This window comes from Chelonia mydas, chromosome 2, assembly GCF_015237465.2.
Source record: "Chelonia mydas isolate rCheMyd1 chromosome 2, rCheMyd1.pri.v2, whole genome shotgun sequence".
NCBI classification, from domain to species: domain Eukaryota; kingdom Metazoa; phylum Chordata; order Testudines; family Cheloniidae; genus Chelonia; species Chelonia mydas.
Window position 1 is genome coordinate 45,647,366 of NC_057850.1, and position 16,534 is coordinate 45,663,899.

A 16,534-nucleotide genomic window follows, 5' to 3' on the forward strand; every position below is an offset into this window, starting at 1 on the left:
TTCAAGATGCTGAGCAATAGGTGATGCCAACTGAGAGCTCCTGTGCCTCTCTGAGGACACCCCCTCATGTGTCATGTCTTGGGCCTTTACCTCTCCTGGAGTGGAGTTCACAATCCTGCCACTCTCTGCACAGCCCCTGGGCAATAATCATGCTTACCTAGTGGGTCCAACTGAGTTCAGCACTGCAATTCTTCCCTTTGGGAGTCTGTGACCAGTGGTATCCAGTGACAAAACAGCCTTCTTCAAACCAAAGTATTGTTTATTTTCACAGTAGGAAAAAAACATTTAGAGAAAAAAGGACTTCCACACCAGAGTTTACACATCTATCTTACCCAAAGACTTACCATTCCTTAATGATACCCTAGACAGGCCAGACTTCTTCAGACCCCCCACAATGAGTGCCTGTATCTCAGACTTATTCCTCCAAACAACTGCCCTAACCTTGAGAGGGGTTTCTTTTTAAACTTGACAGTTCTCTCCCTACGCTTTTTCCTATCCTGACATTGTCTCTTAACAATCCTCAAGTGTCTGTGGAGAAGTGGCTTTTCCCTTTCCTGCTTGTTTTTCCTTATAGGCCCCTATTAAACCAAATCAATATACTCATACAATAAACATACCAATAACCAGGTCAACATACCGTATTCATAATTTTTTTTTTTACAGAGCAGCTCTAATTCCATCACAGCTCCGGCTTTGGTTTATGAGAAAAATCTATTTTACAAACCTCAATTAAAATGATCATTTGCAGAGTTTATGGCAGTACCACCCTTGTTCTGGATGCTTTCCAAACTCCTAGGAGCTTTCCTCAGAGCCCTCTGTCCTCTTTGTTGTCCTTGAGGCTGACAAGTGCTCACCTGAAGAGCTGGTCTTGGTGTTTAATTATTTTTTAGGACCTTTATATTCTAGACAACAGAATCCCATTTGCACAGGGCCAGGCCTGGGATTTTGGGAGCATCAGGAAGATGGTTATTTGGATTCCTATTTGGATGGTTAACTGGATTAGCAGTTATTTCATCACTGCACAGCTGACAACATGCCCCAAAACTCTTTGCATATTCAATTTTCAGTCAAGAGCTGGAAATTTTGTATTGGTTACTTTTGATGACTCATTAGTTACCAGCCTTCACATGAAAAGAAGCTGACATTTGAAAGAACAAGTCAGCAGCAATAAATGAGTACCTAATTCCCAGTCTGGTACACTCAGGCTGCCCCAGTATAACTTCACAGCAGGACAAGAGCTGTACCTGCATCCTCCTCCTGTCCATGTGTCACATGTAATCAGTAGTCTGATATACTAAGATCATAGACTCCTAGCTACTCTGTGCAATTCATTTCCTTTTATGCATTAAAATATATAGTTAAGAATTAAAAGGGGGAAAAAGTTACAAAGTTTGCAAGTGACACACTAGTTTACTTTGGTTCTAGAAATGCTCTAGGGTGAAGTTCTTGTCTGTCACAGGGGCCAGGACTAGTTCCTTTGTCAGGAAATGTGCCCAGCAGGGTTTTTAAGACTCTTCCCCATTTATTCCCTTTCAGCAAAACCCATGAACAAGATGAATGTAGATCCACAGACCCACACAAGTAGAATCTGCCATAAATGGGTAGTTATAAATTAAATTCTCTCCCTCTCCCCCAAACATGAACATGTCATCCATATTTTCACAGTGAATACTTATATAGTATTGTAAAAGGTACATTAAGGTACTTCTGTATTAATGTGCCACAAGAGAACCCAATCCCATAAGCAGATACTGTTTTTACCATGTATTTAGCAATGCCCATTCATGAAATTTATTTTATAAAAATCAAGACATCCTGCATCATTTCAGAGGACAAGACTGAGACCCAGAGGTAAAACCGTTAACGAATGAATGGGAAGGAGCCGGGGATGGAAAAATGGAAGCAATATCCAGGCATGCAGGTGACACCTAGGGTTACAATATTTCTTTTCTCACTTTACTGTTCCAGTCCACTTCGAATTTACTCATTATCATTTAGCACTGTCCTCAACCTTGCTCTCGAATTTGAAAGCAATATGTCTGGTACAGTCAATTACTGATTTTTCTAGATATTTGGCACTGCTCATCTCTGTGTCTGAAGTGCTGCTGGGTCCCTATCACAATTTTATAGTATAGGACAGGGGTCGGCAGTCTTTCAGAAGTGGTGTGCCGAGTCTTCATTTATTCACTCTAATTTAAGGTTTCGTGTGCCAGTAATACATTTTAAAGTTTTTAGAAGGTCTCTTTCTATAAGTCTGTAATATATAACTAAACTATTATTGTATGTAAAGTATATAAGGTTTTTAAAATGTTTAAGAAGCTTCATTTAAAATTAAATTAAAATGCAGAGCCCCCCAGACCGGTGGCCAGGACCCGGGCAACGTGAGTGCCACTGAAAATCCGCTCACGTGCCGCCTTTGGCATGCATGCCATAGGTTGCCTACCCCTGGTATAGGATGAACCTAAAAAAAGAGGATTTGCAATTATTTATTGGTACAACTGTCTTGCATTTAAAAAAGGACATTGCATGGACATTATGTAAGTCTGGCATCACTAGGCAAGACTGGCACAGCTCACTATGGCCATATTCCACCAGGTCATCTTCAAATCTATTCTATAAAAGGCATGCATATGGGAGCTTGGCATTGTCCCGTGATGTGCTGTCTGTGCTCCAGTTAGAACTTTTACATTGGTAACAAGTTTAAATATCTGCACAGAAACAGGGTTGAAATGCAAAATTCCAATTTACTGCAAAACTGTGAATTTACCTAGTAAAGTCTGCAAAAGCTTACAGTAAATTATGCATTCTAGTGACCGAGTTCACAAAACAAGTTAAGACAGATACTAAAATATCACTGCAATGTTTAAACACATAGGCAAGCAGTGATGTGCAATTTAAACCTTGAAGTAGTTTGAAATGGATCAGTCCCTGGCTCATCCTCCAAGATTTTCAAATATCAATAATTTGGATTCTTCATTGATTTGGCTTTTATGACAAGGGCAGTAAACTAGTCATGCTACTTGTAACCCTCGTGGATGGGGATGTGGGATTTTCAATTGCAAAATTCTTATTAGTGCCAATGGCATTCAGTGCACAGCATAACTGAACTCAACTTCTTACTGCTGTAAAATGCAGATGGTGTGTATATGCTGCATCCAAGAAAATTAAAAAGCTATAAATTGGATTTATAACTGTTCACTGTATGAAATGTGCTAAAGAGAATTAAAACAAAAATCAGATTCCTCCTGTCAGACTGGCCACACTTCTCCCTCAACAATGGCCTTCCCTCAGACAAGAAAGGCAGAACACCAAGGGTGTTGTTTGAGGGGAAATGGGGGTAAGAAGGGGCATTGCCCGCCAAACTGAAAGCCTCAAGCAGGCACAGAATCCCCCCCGCCACCCGCACGGCCCCATTGGCCTGCCTGGAGCTGCCCTCTCAGCTACAGAAGTGCTGAACACCACTGTTTTCAGTGCTGATATTTACTCTGTCCAAAGGGGATTGCTACAGATCAGCACACCACACTTTTCCTCCAGGAAGTAAGTACATTAGCTCTGTAGCACTCTCAGTGCTTGCGTGTCAAAGGAGGTCATGTGTGTTTTGTGTGTTACTGCTAACCCACCTGGGCAGCCTATACTTGATCTTTATACACCACATAAAATCAGTGCTTACTGCAGGTTCTGTAGACGTTAAAAATGAACTGGAATTAGAAGCTTGATGGATCAAATGCAACATTTTACATTTCAGATGTGACTGTGTATCAAGCTTGTGGAGGTAAGAGATGAGTTAGACAGCAATGTTGCACCAGATCACATGCTGGTCTGTGGATCCCATCACACTCCCTTTGACTGAAATGGGAGCAGGTGCAGTTCTTGTATCATTACATTTACCACTACTAGCTACTTGAGTGGAGAGGCAAAATTAAAATCTAAATACAGGCATATGGCAGTCTTAATGTTCTTTAGGAAGGAACAAATCTACCCAGAAGAGTAATGTGAAAATAGCTTACAACAGAAATAAACATTGGCACAACTCTACAGGTTTTGTTGTAGGGTTTTTTCCTTTTATATCAATCCTACCATGACAGTGAGTAAGCAGCATCCCCATCATTTTAAGACAGTTACAACTTAAAGGATATTTATAAATGGAATAATTATGATTATTTAAAATAGAAAATAGGGAACATTTTCTCTTTTTATGTATAAACAAAATACTTAAATACACTCTAATGAAGTATTTGACTTTCCAGTTGCTCTTCAAAATGACTAGTTTTAACCTTACAATGTAACCTTAATTACATCTAATTCTTTCGCTTACCAGCCTTATATAAGTGCAATAAAGACCAAAGCAATAAAGATATAAAGTAACCTTTCAGAAAAAGGAACCTACTTGTAAGGAAACATTTACATGGCTTTATATTGATATGATAAATTTAAAGATGCAGTCTTAGAAGCAGATGACATATCTGGATAAGGCTGAAGGCCCATCTGTTTATTGTCTTTCAACTTTTGTATTATAACTTTAGCAAACTCCTCTCCTTGGCTGTCAGTAGTATCGAGCAGTTGTCGGACTTTTGATGTCCTTGTAGGTTTGGTGCTGATAAGTTCATAGTCTTCTTTCATGATTAAATCCCTTGATAGGAGGGCATCCAGAGACTGGTTCAGACATGCTTCAGTCATCTGGCTGACAATGTCCTCTCTCCTAATTTGGATCCACTGGTGAGCTATATCCTGTTGTATGGATTCCACAGCAAAACCTAAAATTGAAGAAAGATTCAGAAATCTAGTATCATAGTTAAAGTGAATTTATAGTGCTATAAAATGAAGAGTGAGTTGAGAAAGAATGGTCCAAAACCATACCTGTAGTTAAAATGACAGCCTCGTAACACTCTGCCAAAATGTTGCTACATTAATCCAGATTAAAACTCTGTTCATTGTACTAACTATTATTTAAAATATTTCTCTTTAGTTATTCTAATGCTGGGTCTTTATTTCTTAGGGGAAATAAAAGTTACAAATACAGCTGCTCTCCCTAAAATGCCACCATTATTCTGAAACAAACTCAATCCTTTCAACCATCCCCCACCATCAACGCTTCCGTCCCATACAAACCCACCTTCTCCGGAAACAGCTGCAGACATGGATCACAAGCTGTGATGATGCTTTTTTTCCCTATTAAAACAATGTCATTCCTCTCACCTTTTCTGGCTTGCCCTATTATCCCCTTCTTATGTTTCTTATACTCAAAGTTGGCTTTGCTTACAAGTAACATGGCTATATTAGGATCAAAACTACCACACTACAGATAGAAGAATGATATTTGGTTAAGGCACTCGACTGGGATTCAAGACCAGCGTTCAAACCCAAGCTCTGCCACAGACTTCCTGTGTAATCTTGGGCAAGACAATTTCTCAGTGCCTCAATTCCTCATTTGCAGAATAGAAATACAACACTTCCTTTCTCCTACCCTATGTCTGTAGGAGAAAGACAGGATTAGCTATACCTTGACCATCCCTGGTAAGTGTTTGTAATTGTACCATTCTGCATCGTAATACCCCTTTAACGAATACCACACTGAAGCAGAACCATCATACACACCACAGTCACACTGTATGTGCAATATTCCTTACCCTAAACTGTAAATTCTTCAGAGCACTATTGCCTGCATATTGGTGTTTTGTATTGCTTTGTTAGTGCTTAGTAAATAATAATAGGCCTAGTCTTCCCTTCAGACACACACACACACAAATTGGTAGTTGCACATATATCAAGATTGTGAATAAACCTAACAGCAGGCATCTCACTGACCATTCATTGTTTCCCTGTGATGTTAGTGGGACTTAAAACTCCATCAGTTTGTGTTGTACCTGAAGTAAGTGCTGATGACTGCAGCATGTGTGTCATAGGATTTGATACATTTGAATGATCTGCAGCAAATGAGGAAGGGTAGCTGTGGTAGGGCACATACAATTTAGCACTCTGGGTTGGAGAGATATTTTCATCCATGCTAACAAGAGAGCATGGTCCTTCAGAATTGTTGTCTTTACCTTAAATAAAAGATAAAGAATCACATTACTTTCGGGTTCAGGAAAGAAACAAAAACATGTTAGAAATTATTTACAGCACCTTTACAAAAAAGTTGTTAGTTGCATGCCTTTCATGTCTGTTCTGTACAAACAACATGCAGATTTCTCATGAAGGTGAGGTTCACAGCACTTTTACATTTTTTTCTTATTTTCTGTCAGCTTTGGAGGATTTTTTTTTATTTCATTTTTTTTTTTGGCAAAACACGGTTGAGAAAACCAGGTTTGGTCTGTTCCAACTTTAAAAAGTCTTAAGCAAAAGAAAATTCCAAAGTGGCAGGACCAACCAGAGCTCTGACTTCCAACTTTCATGTTGTCAATTATTTCTTCTTATCAGATTTATTTTAGTGCCTTTTATTTATTTTAGCACAACAAATGTGAAGGGGCTAAACCTTCCTAAAAGAGACTCAAGTAGAACGGAAGCATCTCGAAGACTAATTTATTGGAAGTCCAATGGAAAATGCTGCTTTCTTATCTGTTCTATTAGCTATCTCTTGTGAGGATTCCCTATAGCTTTAATAAAAATTTCAAATGAAATCTTCTTATGTGGCAATAGAGGTTTGAATACTAACTATGTCTAACTTAATTCATGGACAATTCATTCAACTGCAGAACTGACTGAGTAGAAGAACAAATGACATTGTGAAAGAGATGCAGCAGTATGGTAATAGGTTTACCTTGATACAGGGCCTGATAGACAATAAAATCATAGAATTTATATGGACACATTAACAGTGTAAGCCTAAAACTGTATGTCACTTAAAAGACCCTTTTGGCCAAGTTTGTACCCAGACACATTTTGACAAAATCCAAAACAACAGATATGTTTCCATTTTTTAACAAAAGTGCAATTTCAAAAGAAACAGTCTTAACACAAACATTGCCTGCAGTGTTTGTATTTTATTATTTGTATTACCACAGTGCCTAGGAACTCTAGTTATGGACCAGGGTCCCCTTTTGCTAGGCACTGTACAAACAGAACAAAACCCAAATATTTGCAACATTGTGCCAGTGCATGAAAACCTGAGGGTTGAAATTGATCATATACAAAAGGTTAAAACACAGTCTGTATTGATTATTCAATCAGGGGAAAGCAGTAAAATAGCTGCATGTTTTATGTGCAACACTTAAAAAAACAAAAACCACACTGGCAGAATTACTTGCTCATGGCAGCCAAGGACTAACAACATCTTTCTGCTGTGCTTCCTAAAATAGATCAGCTAACATTTAAGGGCAGCTGGTGGAAGTCAATTTTTATTTTGATGTGTTTACAAAGTATATTTGATTGTCTCCCCACCATGTTTCTTGTCTTCGTAGATTGTCAGATTTTCAGGCCTGACACTGTTCCTACTTCTATGTTTGCCTGGTACCTAACACAATCGGACTCTGATCCAGACCAGTGCCTCTGGGTACTATCAGAATAAATAATAATTGTTCAAAACTATCTTCTGTGACTTTTCACAAAGAAAGGATCAGAGCCACTTGGAAGATTTCATACACACCCCATAGAGAACACAGTCAGCTGTGTGACAGAGAACAGAGCCAAAAGAATCATTACTGGCATTTAATCTTCATGGCTAGATGAATATCATTGGCCAATGTAAACAGCAGAGCTTCCGTCCTATAGATGGAAGCTTGAAGTCTGACAGAAGACTCCAGATACCATCACCAATGAACATTCCCCACAGTGGGAGATTCTATACATGGTAGTACATAGTCAATGTCAAGAGGTTTTGAGACTCACCAGTGTCTTATCCAGTCACATTCATACCCATCCTTCATACTCAGCCTAATTTTCCCATGTCAGTTTCACCACATACTTCTAGTTAAACTACTTTGTATCACTCTAAACAATCCTTCTCCATCTCTTTTGTTTCTACTCTGAAAGTATTCATAAATGGACTGTCGTGGCTCAGTATGGCCAGTGACCTAGCAGCTATTCCTCACCCTTGCCCATGATCCGGCCATATAGAGGGCAATTAGCAATTAGGGAATCTCAGCTTAGGGTGAGTACTCCTGTACAAATGTAGTGTCACAAATAGAGAATAAAGATGCAGTTCAATAATAACTAAGTATCGTGAATCAATGCTGTGCAGCAAAGTTACATACCTGTTGAGAGGATATTATACTTTGGTATAGACTTGAGTCTTGATAATTCAGGTGACATGCTCCGGAGTGGGAGTGCATCACTTTGTAGGAAGGGAGCACACGTTTCCTGAAATGAATTCAGTTATATAGTGAAGATGTACATTTTTGGAATGGTTTAGTAATTTCTAAAGTTCTTTCCTTTTGTTGTCTTTTCCTTGTCACTAAGATGCTCAAGTTACTTCACAATTAAAATACAGTAAGACATTAAAAAGTTAAAAACCAAATGAAAATGTTCTTCCACCATCTGACCAAGATTTTATGTGCTATTTTAATTATTAGTAGAAAGAATGAAAAGCAGCAGCACTAAGGGACACAATAATTAAAAAAAAAAAAAAAATCCACAGTACTTTCCATGAGCAACATCAGTGGGAGTGGGGGATGAAATCCTCTCTTCCAACCCCGAAAGCACCCATTGTGTGGCAAACAACAGTCTGTTGCAGCATCTGTGGTCTGCTACACTCTCTGTACAGGTATGTGTGTGCTCCCTGTATTCAGTAGATAATATGGTCATGTCATCCAGCTCATGTGGGCCACCCACAACTAACTCCATCCATACTGTTATGCAAATGCTGAAAAGCACTGCACTCTGATGTGCAGAAGATAGAAACAGACTTCCCTGCTGCTGTGTGCCCCACTGCTAGTTCTATTGCATTCATGGCTGTGCAACTGCAGAAGAGGAGCGGGAGAAAAGTTTTCCCCATCCTGAACTAAAAACTATTTCAAAATGTTTTAGTTATCCCAACACATTTGGGAAAGAACTTGAATTCAAAATTAAAAAGAAAAAGATTTACCTCCTGTGGACTAAGATTCAGAGGTATATTTACAGATGTCAGCTCCACATCGGATGTCTTGTGACTGATGCGAATACACTGTGACTCATATCGTGACTGAAAAAACATTGGTATTCTTATTAGTTGTGCATTATAAATCTACCAGGCCAGGACAGTAGGGACTTAATTCTTAGGTTAGTTACACTGTGACAAGCACAAGTTGCCATTTCAGTGTATTTTCATGTTACATTCATATTGTAATAAAAGCTACTTACCTTATCTCTCTTCAAGAGCATTACTGCTTCAAGCATAGATATCTCATCAAATGTTCTCAGCACCGGTTCAAGATCTATTAAGCATTCTAAATAAGAAAAGAATACTCAGTTCAACATTAACTTTTAATAACAGTAATTACAAATTTTAAGTTGTTTGAGCTACTTATCTTGCAATTATGAAAATACTGCTTCTACCAACACACAGTAATTAGAGAATTTAGGCTGCTAAAGAAACACTTTTTGCAATCATTAAAAAAAAAACAAAACAGTTAATCTATTAAAAACAATTTCAGTGTGGCCTAGAGGATTGGCAGCACCAACACTGAATGCTCTATCAAGGGAGACCTGACTCGGAGAGAAACTGAGAGTCTTGGGATCCCTGGGATGTGGAGATCACACCCTTAAAAACAAGACATAGTTGTAGTGTGGAGCGTTCATCCCAGGGCATAATTTACTAGCTGGGCCATGAAGCAGCACTGGCCTTTGAGAAGAATGCTGCCTCCCCACTCCACTGGAGAAACAACTCTATCCTTAGACCACCATTGAGAAGTCTAGAATGAAATCAGCAGTATCCAAAATGAAGTTAGGAGATCCTATGAAGGGAGACCCTATGAACAATAATATAGAGAGTGGGTGAGGTGCAAGAAGGAAGAAACAATGATCAGATTCTAAAGGGTGAAAGTTTTAGGGTTGACATATCACCCACAACAAAATGCTGATTCTTTCCCCGCCGTTACCTTTTCTTTCCCCTATGCAGAGATTCGTGGCTCTGAAGCCAGACCAGAAAGGAATGTAACATAGTGAATGTAATGTCCCACCACATCCAACATATCCATCCGCTATTTTTCTCATGTTCATGAAAAAGTGGTAGATTGACATCCCTAGGAGATTAATGCCACCTATTTATCTAGTGATTTTGTGTCATTTTAATAATTAGATGGCAGGAAGTTCAACTACTCCATCCCAGCATGTGTGTGTTGATGTAAGGCTTACGTAACTGATTTTTAAAATTTCTGGATGACTGTTACTTGTAGAAATGTCTAATTTAAGTTGAGCTCAAAAAGCAAACAGAAGGGCCTGAGAAACCCACAACTTCTACAACCATCTTACAATATACTGCATAATTTTGTTAAAAGGGAACTATTAAATACTTGGAACCAGATCCTCAACTGGCATGACTAAGCAAAACCTAACTGACATTGCCGTGCTGATTTACACTGATAATCTAGCTCTTTGTCTTTTCTAATTTAGTCTCTATTTTTTCTGTGATACTTGTTGAAAGCTTACAACCAATTTTCCCCTCTAATTATTATGTCTTTTACTTTCCCCCTGGCTTTTCTAATGGAGACCAAATTTACATTTTTTAAAAAAAATATTTCCTTCTTTGAGCAATGGCATTCTCAAGAATTCTGTAGTTGACTGCTTCTGAACAGTCGCCAGAGGGAGTAAAACATCATGAAGTGCCTCTCTGGTATAAGGCCAACATAATGTAAACAGTAGCTGGTTTAAAACAAAACAACCCTTCACCTCCTTTGCAATAGTGTGGTGAACTCTCTAATCTAGAACAACAAAGATATTTAGAATTTGGAGATATTCCTTATCAAAACCTTCAAGGTGGGTCAAATTTTGAGTTTAAACTACTGTATCCCTTCAGGGCAGGTATTCATGATATAACATGTCAAAACTCAGAGTCCATTTGACAGCATATAATTATCAATATTTCAAAACAATTACAGATCAATAGAGAAAAATATTTTACAGAAAACTTGCAAAATGATCCATAGAACCATTTAAAAGTTAAAATAAGGAAGATAAGAAGCTATTTCTGATCATGCACACTGTGTTTTAAGGCAGAAATTTGTAGAAACAAAGAGATATGATATTTGATGCACACACAATTCCTATGAACAATAGTGAGCATTACAAGGATGCACTGAGAGGAAAACATATTGAGTGAACAAAAAATACATCCCCACATATTACCGACAGATTATGAGCAAAATTGCTTCTCAATTTTCTCTTTCAAACTGAAAAGCACTTTCCAGAAACCGAGCAAGATACTCTAAAAATGGTGAGGATTCAGTCAGAGAAAAGGTAGCCAATTATCTAGGCATCACTAATTCTCCAAATTTACTATCAATGAGTATGACAGAAATATAAAGAGGAAGCAAAAAAGTAGACATTTCAACCCTTACAAGGATCAATCCAAAATGAAGGGAAGTAAAAGTAAACTGGGCAGAAAATTCTGCTTTTACCATAAGACAGCAGAAAAAGCTTTCCCCTTAAATAAAACCACCTGTTTTCTTCCTTTTATTACAAAACAAAGTGAGGTTACTTATTGTTATGAAGGCACATAAGATACATACTACTTTGATTATGTAACCTAGATAAATATAATTATAACATTAATTAAACAATCCTTACAGTTCTAACATTGTGCTAACACTACAAACTACATTTTAGCTGATGCAATTCATTACAAAATAAGAATACCCAAGTAGTATAAAAGCACAGAAACATTTCTCTGCTTTTATAAAAAGCTGTGATATGACGTATTCCTTGTTTTGGGTTAAAACAAGAGACAAGGTAAAAGTTCATAGGCCCCAAACTGGACTCTGTCTAAAACGGACATTTAATTTCAAAACATCCACCAATATTAAAAGGCCATTCAAAGACTTGTTTATAATCCAAACAAAGGGTTGTAAATCCTAAATACTAGACCGAGTTACCCATTAAACCATCCACTAGTATGCTGCATGTGTATGTTCAGATTAAAGATATAAGTATGCCTCATTTTTCTCTCCTGCCAGCTTCACTGAAGGAACTGAAATTGTCAAAACAGTCTGCTTTCTGAGCTCTTTGGAAAGGAACTTTCAAAACACTTTCCAGCTCAAAAGAACAGAACCAGTAACACTTTTAGAGAAATGAAGCAACTGCGCAACCCAACCACCCTAGAAATTGAAATGTTAAATTTGCTGCAACCCTCAGTTTGAGAGATAAAGGCTTAGTGTTTCATATTGGGGAAGTTTTAAAAAAGAAAGCACTTTTTTTTTTTTTTTTTTTAAAGGAAAACTGCAAGTCTAGGCATGTAAACTGTCACAGAGCCTTTAAAACACAGAATTTTCTACCCCAGCACAATCTTACCGTCTTCATTCTGCAACACCAATTGGGAGGGGAGAAGAAAAGCATCAAGGCTTTTAAATTTTGAACAATTAAAGATTGCTACCCTTAAGCTTTTACAAGATAATCTGGCATCTCCCTTGGACATTTAGGATCAGATTTTCCAAAGATGGGAGTTAAAAGTGTGCTCTCAGCTTTCACATTCACAAGATGGACAGTCAGGTGATACAAGTACACATGTAATTACACAACCTGGCTGTAATCAATGTTAGGAATGGGCTAAAACTAAAAAAGGTGTGTGGGGGAAGAACTCTATGTTGAACTGAGATGGTAATGGATAAAATGGGACCCAGGTATAACTCCCCCCATCCTCCTGACCTTTTTTTTTCTGTAAGATAGAAGCCCGATAAACAAGGATTTGCCAAATCAAAACCAAACTCCTCCTCGCTTTGTCCCTCTCTAGTATAGATAGATAGATAGATAGATAGATAGATAGATGTTTAATGTCATGTTTGCCTTCTGAATGCAGTGTTCCAGGTTATAGGACTCACTGTAAAAGAGCTAAAAGCATTAAGATAGGATTTCATAGTAAAACCTGACAGCATTAAAGGGAGAAGCATAGAAGATATTTATAACCAGAGTGAGTCATCTAGTCAGTTTGATAAACATTTAACGTCTGTCAAATGCCACTTTAAGACTTAAATATACAATTAGTTTCCAATTATCACTGCAATTGGTGGTAGGGACTGATCTAGTAAAGACTACAACATGTTTTTACATTATAGTTTCCTATATTTCTCCACACAATATTCACCTTTTAGGCTCATTTGCACTTAGTCTCAGCTCTCTACCTAATGGTGATTTGGAGGGAAATGTATAAGCAAAATGAGTGAGGGAGGAGGGGGGGAACCCAGAAAGCATTGTTTCCAGTGTTTCAGAAATATAATAAATCTAGCCACAACTTTTTGAACATTGCTGTAGCAATATGCTGGTGGTCTGAAAGTTGGCACTAGTGTCTTGCATGAACTGTAACAAACTGGTTTACATTTAACAAAAACTAAGACTTTGGGAGTTGTGTACTGAGCCTGCATAATAGACATTTTTAATTCTATGGGTGCACTTAGGGGCAGAACCAGCTGCCAATTCCACAGCCATGAAATCCCACTGGCAGCAGAACTACTGTGCAATGGAGCTGATGAGCTAGATGTGAAGTGGGCTGAACAGGTTTTTGCAACAGCAGCCCCTCATTCTGGAAGGTGGGGCAGTGTTTTCACATGGCTTCCCCCGAACATGGGTGTGTTCCAGGAAGACACACATTTGTTTATGAAAGGTTAAAAGTTTGTTTGTAAAAGGCTGGTTCAGTTTTGTTTCAAGAGGAATTTATAATCCAGGGCTCACTGTTAGTTCAGCAAACAAAACACCTCTGATTGCTTACAAGTTCCACTAGCTTTATTTTATCTGTTTTCCTCTAATTATTTTCCTCTTTAAAACTCTCACCCCTTCAAAAACAAACAGTAAATTAAGTGCATTAAGGTTGCACAATTAATCACAAAAAGACAGAAAATACAAAATTGAAGATTCCAACTACTATATAAACCTGGCAGCATTGTACATGTTCCATTTTTTATTACTGTGACTTCTCGCATGAGTAGCTTAATGTTACTGTATATGCTGTTAAATGTAAACTGTAAATTATATAGGATATTTGACAAGGCTGAGTTAAAGCTGTTTTGGATACAGCTGTTTACATTTCCTTTTTGTGATTGCAACTAAGCAATCTCAATATTGTATTAACATACAGGTATTTTTGGGGGTATGGTTTTCCACTTAATCTATACAAAGCAAGTAAACTCACTTGAAAAAGAAGGTCTTTCATCTGGATTTTGTGCCCATCCACTTGCCATTAATGTTACTATCAGCACTCGGTGGGGTATGTCTATTGATAAAGTTTCTTCACTAGTGTCTGGTCGCTGTCCTTGTGACACACTATACATAATCTGCAAGGGGTTTATAACTTCTGTCAAAATAGATATCAAGCATTTATTATAAATATGTGTACTATAGTTATCATTTACTATAGGAGGATACATTAAAATTACAGACAATAATTAGGGATGTTGTAATTATGCCAAAATAATTGTTTTCAGATTACTGTACATAGGCTTTAGCTAAATGTAAATAAGGCTATAAAAGAAAACTAAAGAACACATTCTCACCTTCAAAGGGCTGTTTTCTTGACATCACTTCCCACATAATAATGGCATAGCTATTAAAGTAAAAATGTGCATTACTTTAGAACACTTTATGATTTATGCTGACAATGCACTCAGCATCATACAAAACATTAAAATAAACATTGCACAACACCAACTTAAACGGCTGACTATAATGATGTGCCCCTTCATACATGTTATGAAAACCAACAACAGGGATAGTATTGAGTAAAGAACAACGTGCTAGAGCTGACTTTATTTATTGTGGCCATATGTGCCTTTGAAAAACCAAAGAACTGGGGTTCTATGTTAAGGACCTCACTGATCTCACATAAAAAAAAATCCATTTATAAGTCGAGAGTTTTTTTTCTAACTGCTAGCCCTTCTCATCCTGGGCTCTCAGTGTTAAGAGGGCTTTCTTTCACAGGCCCGCTCTACACCTCCGAGTAGGTCCACGTAAGGCAGCTTACGTCAACCTAACTAAAGAAGCGTCTACACTACAATGTTCCTCCCGCTGATTTAACTCACGCACTAGGCCAACCTAGTAACTCCACCTCCAGGAGGGGCATAGTGATTAGGCTGATGTAGTTAGGTCGACGCAGTGTCCATGTAGACACCGAGTTGCTTACATCGCTTGTTGCTGTCTTTGGTGGCTGGATCCCCGCTGACCCAGGGCTGACTGTCAGAGTCCTGCTGCCCCAGGGTGGTGGGGCTCACAGCTCGGGGGGTCAGGCCTCGGGGCGGCGGGACCGGGGATCTGGCTTTCATTGCCCCACAATGCTCCACTTAAGTTGGTGCATGCGCTGCTGGCGAGGATGCACACCAACAGAAGGAGCATAGTGTGGACAGGAAGTGCAGATTTAACTACCACAGTGGCTGTAGGCTGACCTAACATAAGTTGACTTAATTTTGTAGCATAGACATGCCTAAAGTAATATGAGTTCAGCAGGCCACCATCTATCCTTAGTTACATCTGTGCAAAGCCTTTAAACAGACTGTGAAGCGGAAACAAGGGAAAAAATGTGGTCCTGCAATTGGAACTCAGTTAATAATTCTACTAATTATGGGTAAGTCAAAATAGAATCTAGCTCCCTCTCCAGAGCTGTGTTACCGATGCAGTGCTAACAGGAGCGAAAAGTAATTCAATAAATATTTTTGTCCATAAAGTATGGCTGTTGGGACTCTGAATATAAACAGAGATTGGTTGGGTTAGGTGTCATACATGCCATATTCACTCTGCAGAGAAGAATCTTCAGGAGACCACGTGGAAATAACTCCAAATTTACTAAACCTAATCGTGTTAATATATAAATCAATGGGTCTTTTCCCACTACTCTCAATGGGAGCAGGAATAGGCTCATAACTACAGTTTTAATAAAGGTGGAGCAGAACACTACTTATATGCAGCAACCCTTTGTTGTTGGTCCCCTAAGTAGTGACTTAAGAGAGAGTTCACTGTCCCGGACATTTGGTACAAAGCAGTGGATTTTAAAGGCAAAAATTCTGCTTTTCAACAAGAGTAACTGAGTCAAACTGGTACAGAAGTCACAAAGGCTCATCCCTGACAGGAAGGCCTAAGAGTATTCACAGAGGTGAATGAACTCTGCCAGAGCCTGGGAAACCCCCAACATCACTCTCCCATTCAATCTGAGATATGATATAATTAAACATTATCATCTCTTCTGTGACATTGTAGTCTGCAACTTCCTATTTGTTTTCCTTTGGCTCATGTTCTTCTTTCCCTCACCACACCTTTCTCTTTCCTTCCATTGTATAGCTTGATTTGCTTCTGTTCTCTTCTTTAGTATGCAGTGTTGTAGCTGTGTTGGGCCCAGGATATTAGAAAGATAAGGTGGGTGAGGTAATATCTTTTATTGGACCAACTTCTGTTGGTGAGAGAGACAAGCTTTCGAGCTACACAGAGCTCT

General features: G+C 38.4%; 1 protein-coding gene across 3 annotated transcripts in view; it reads right to left on the reverse strand.

Moving 5' to 3' along the window:
* Positions 1-241: 241 nt before the first annotated feature.
* Positions 242-16,534, reverse strand: part of RIPK2 (receptor interacting serine/threonine kinase 2) — a 43,964-nt gene continuing 27,671 nt past the window's right edge. For all 3 annotated transcript variants that reach the window (XM_037892332.2, XM_043539385.1, XM_007052914.4), the window contains 7 exons: positions 14,610-14,659; positions 14,249-14,410; positions 9,274-9,359; positions 9,020-9,115; positions 8,190-8,295; positions 5,865-6,044; positions 242-4,754 (listed from right to left, as the gene is read on the reverse strand). In XM_037892332.2, the coding sequence (XP_037748260.1) occupies positions 4,402-4,754; positions 5,865-6,044; positions 8,190-8,295; positions 9,020-9,115; positions 9,274-9,359; positions 14,249-14,410; positions 14,610-14,659 (1,033 nt within the window). In that variant the 3' untranslated portion in view covers positions 242-4,401. The remainder of the gene's footprint in view (positions 4,755-5,864; positions 6,045-8,189; positions 8,296-9,019; positions 9,116-9,273; positions 9,360-14,248; positions 14,411-14,609; positions 14,660-16,534) is intronic.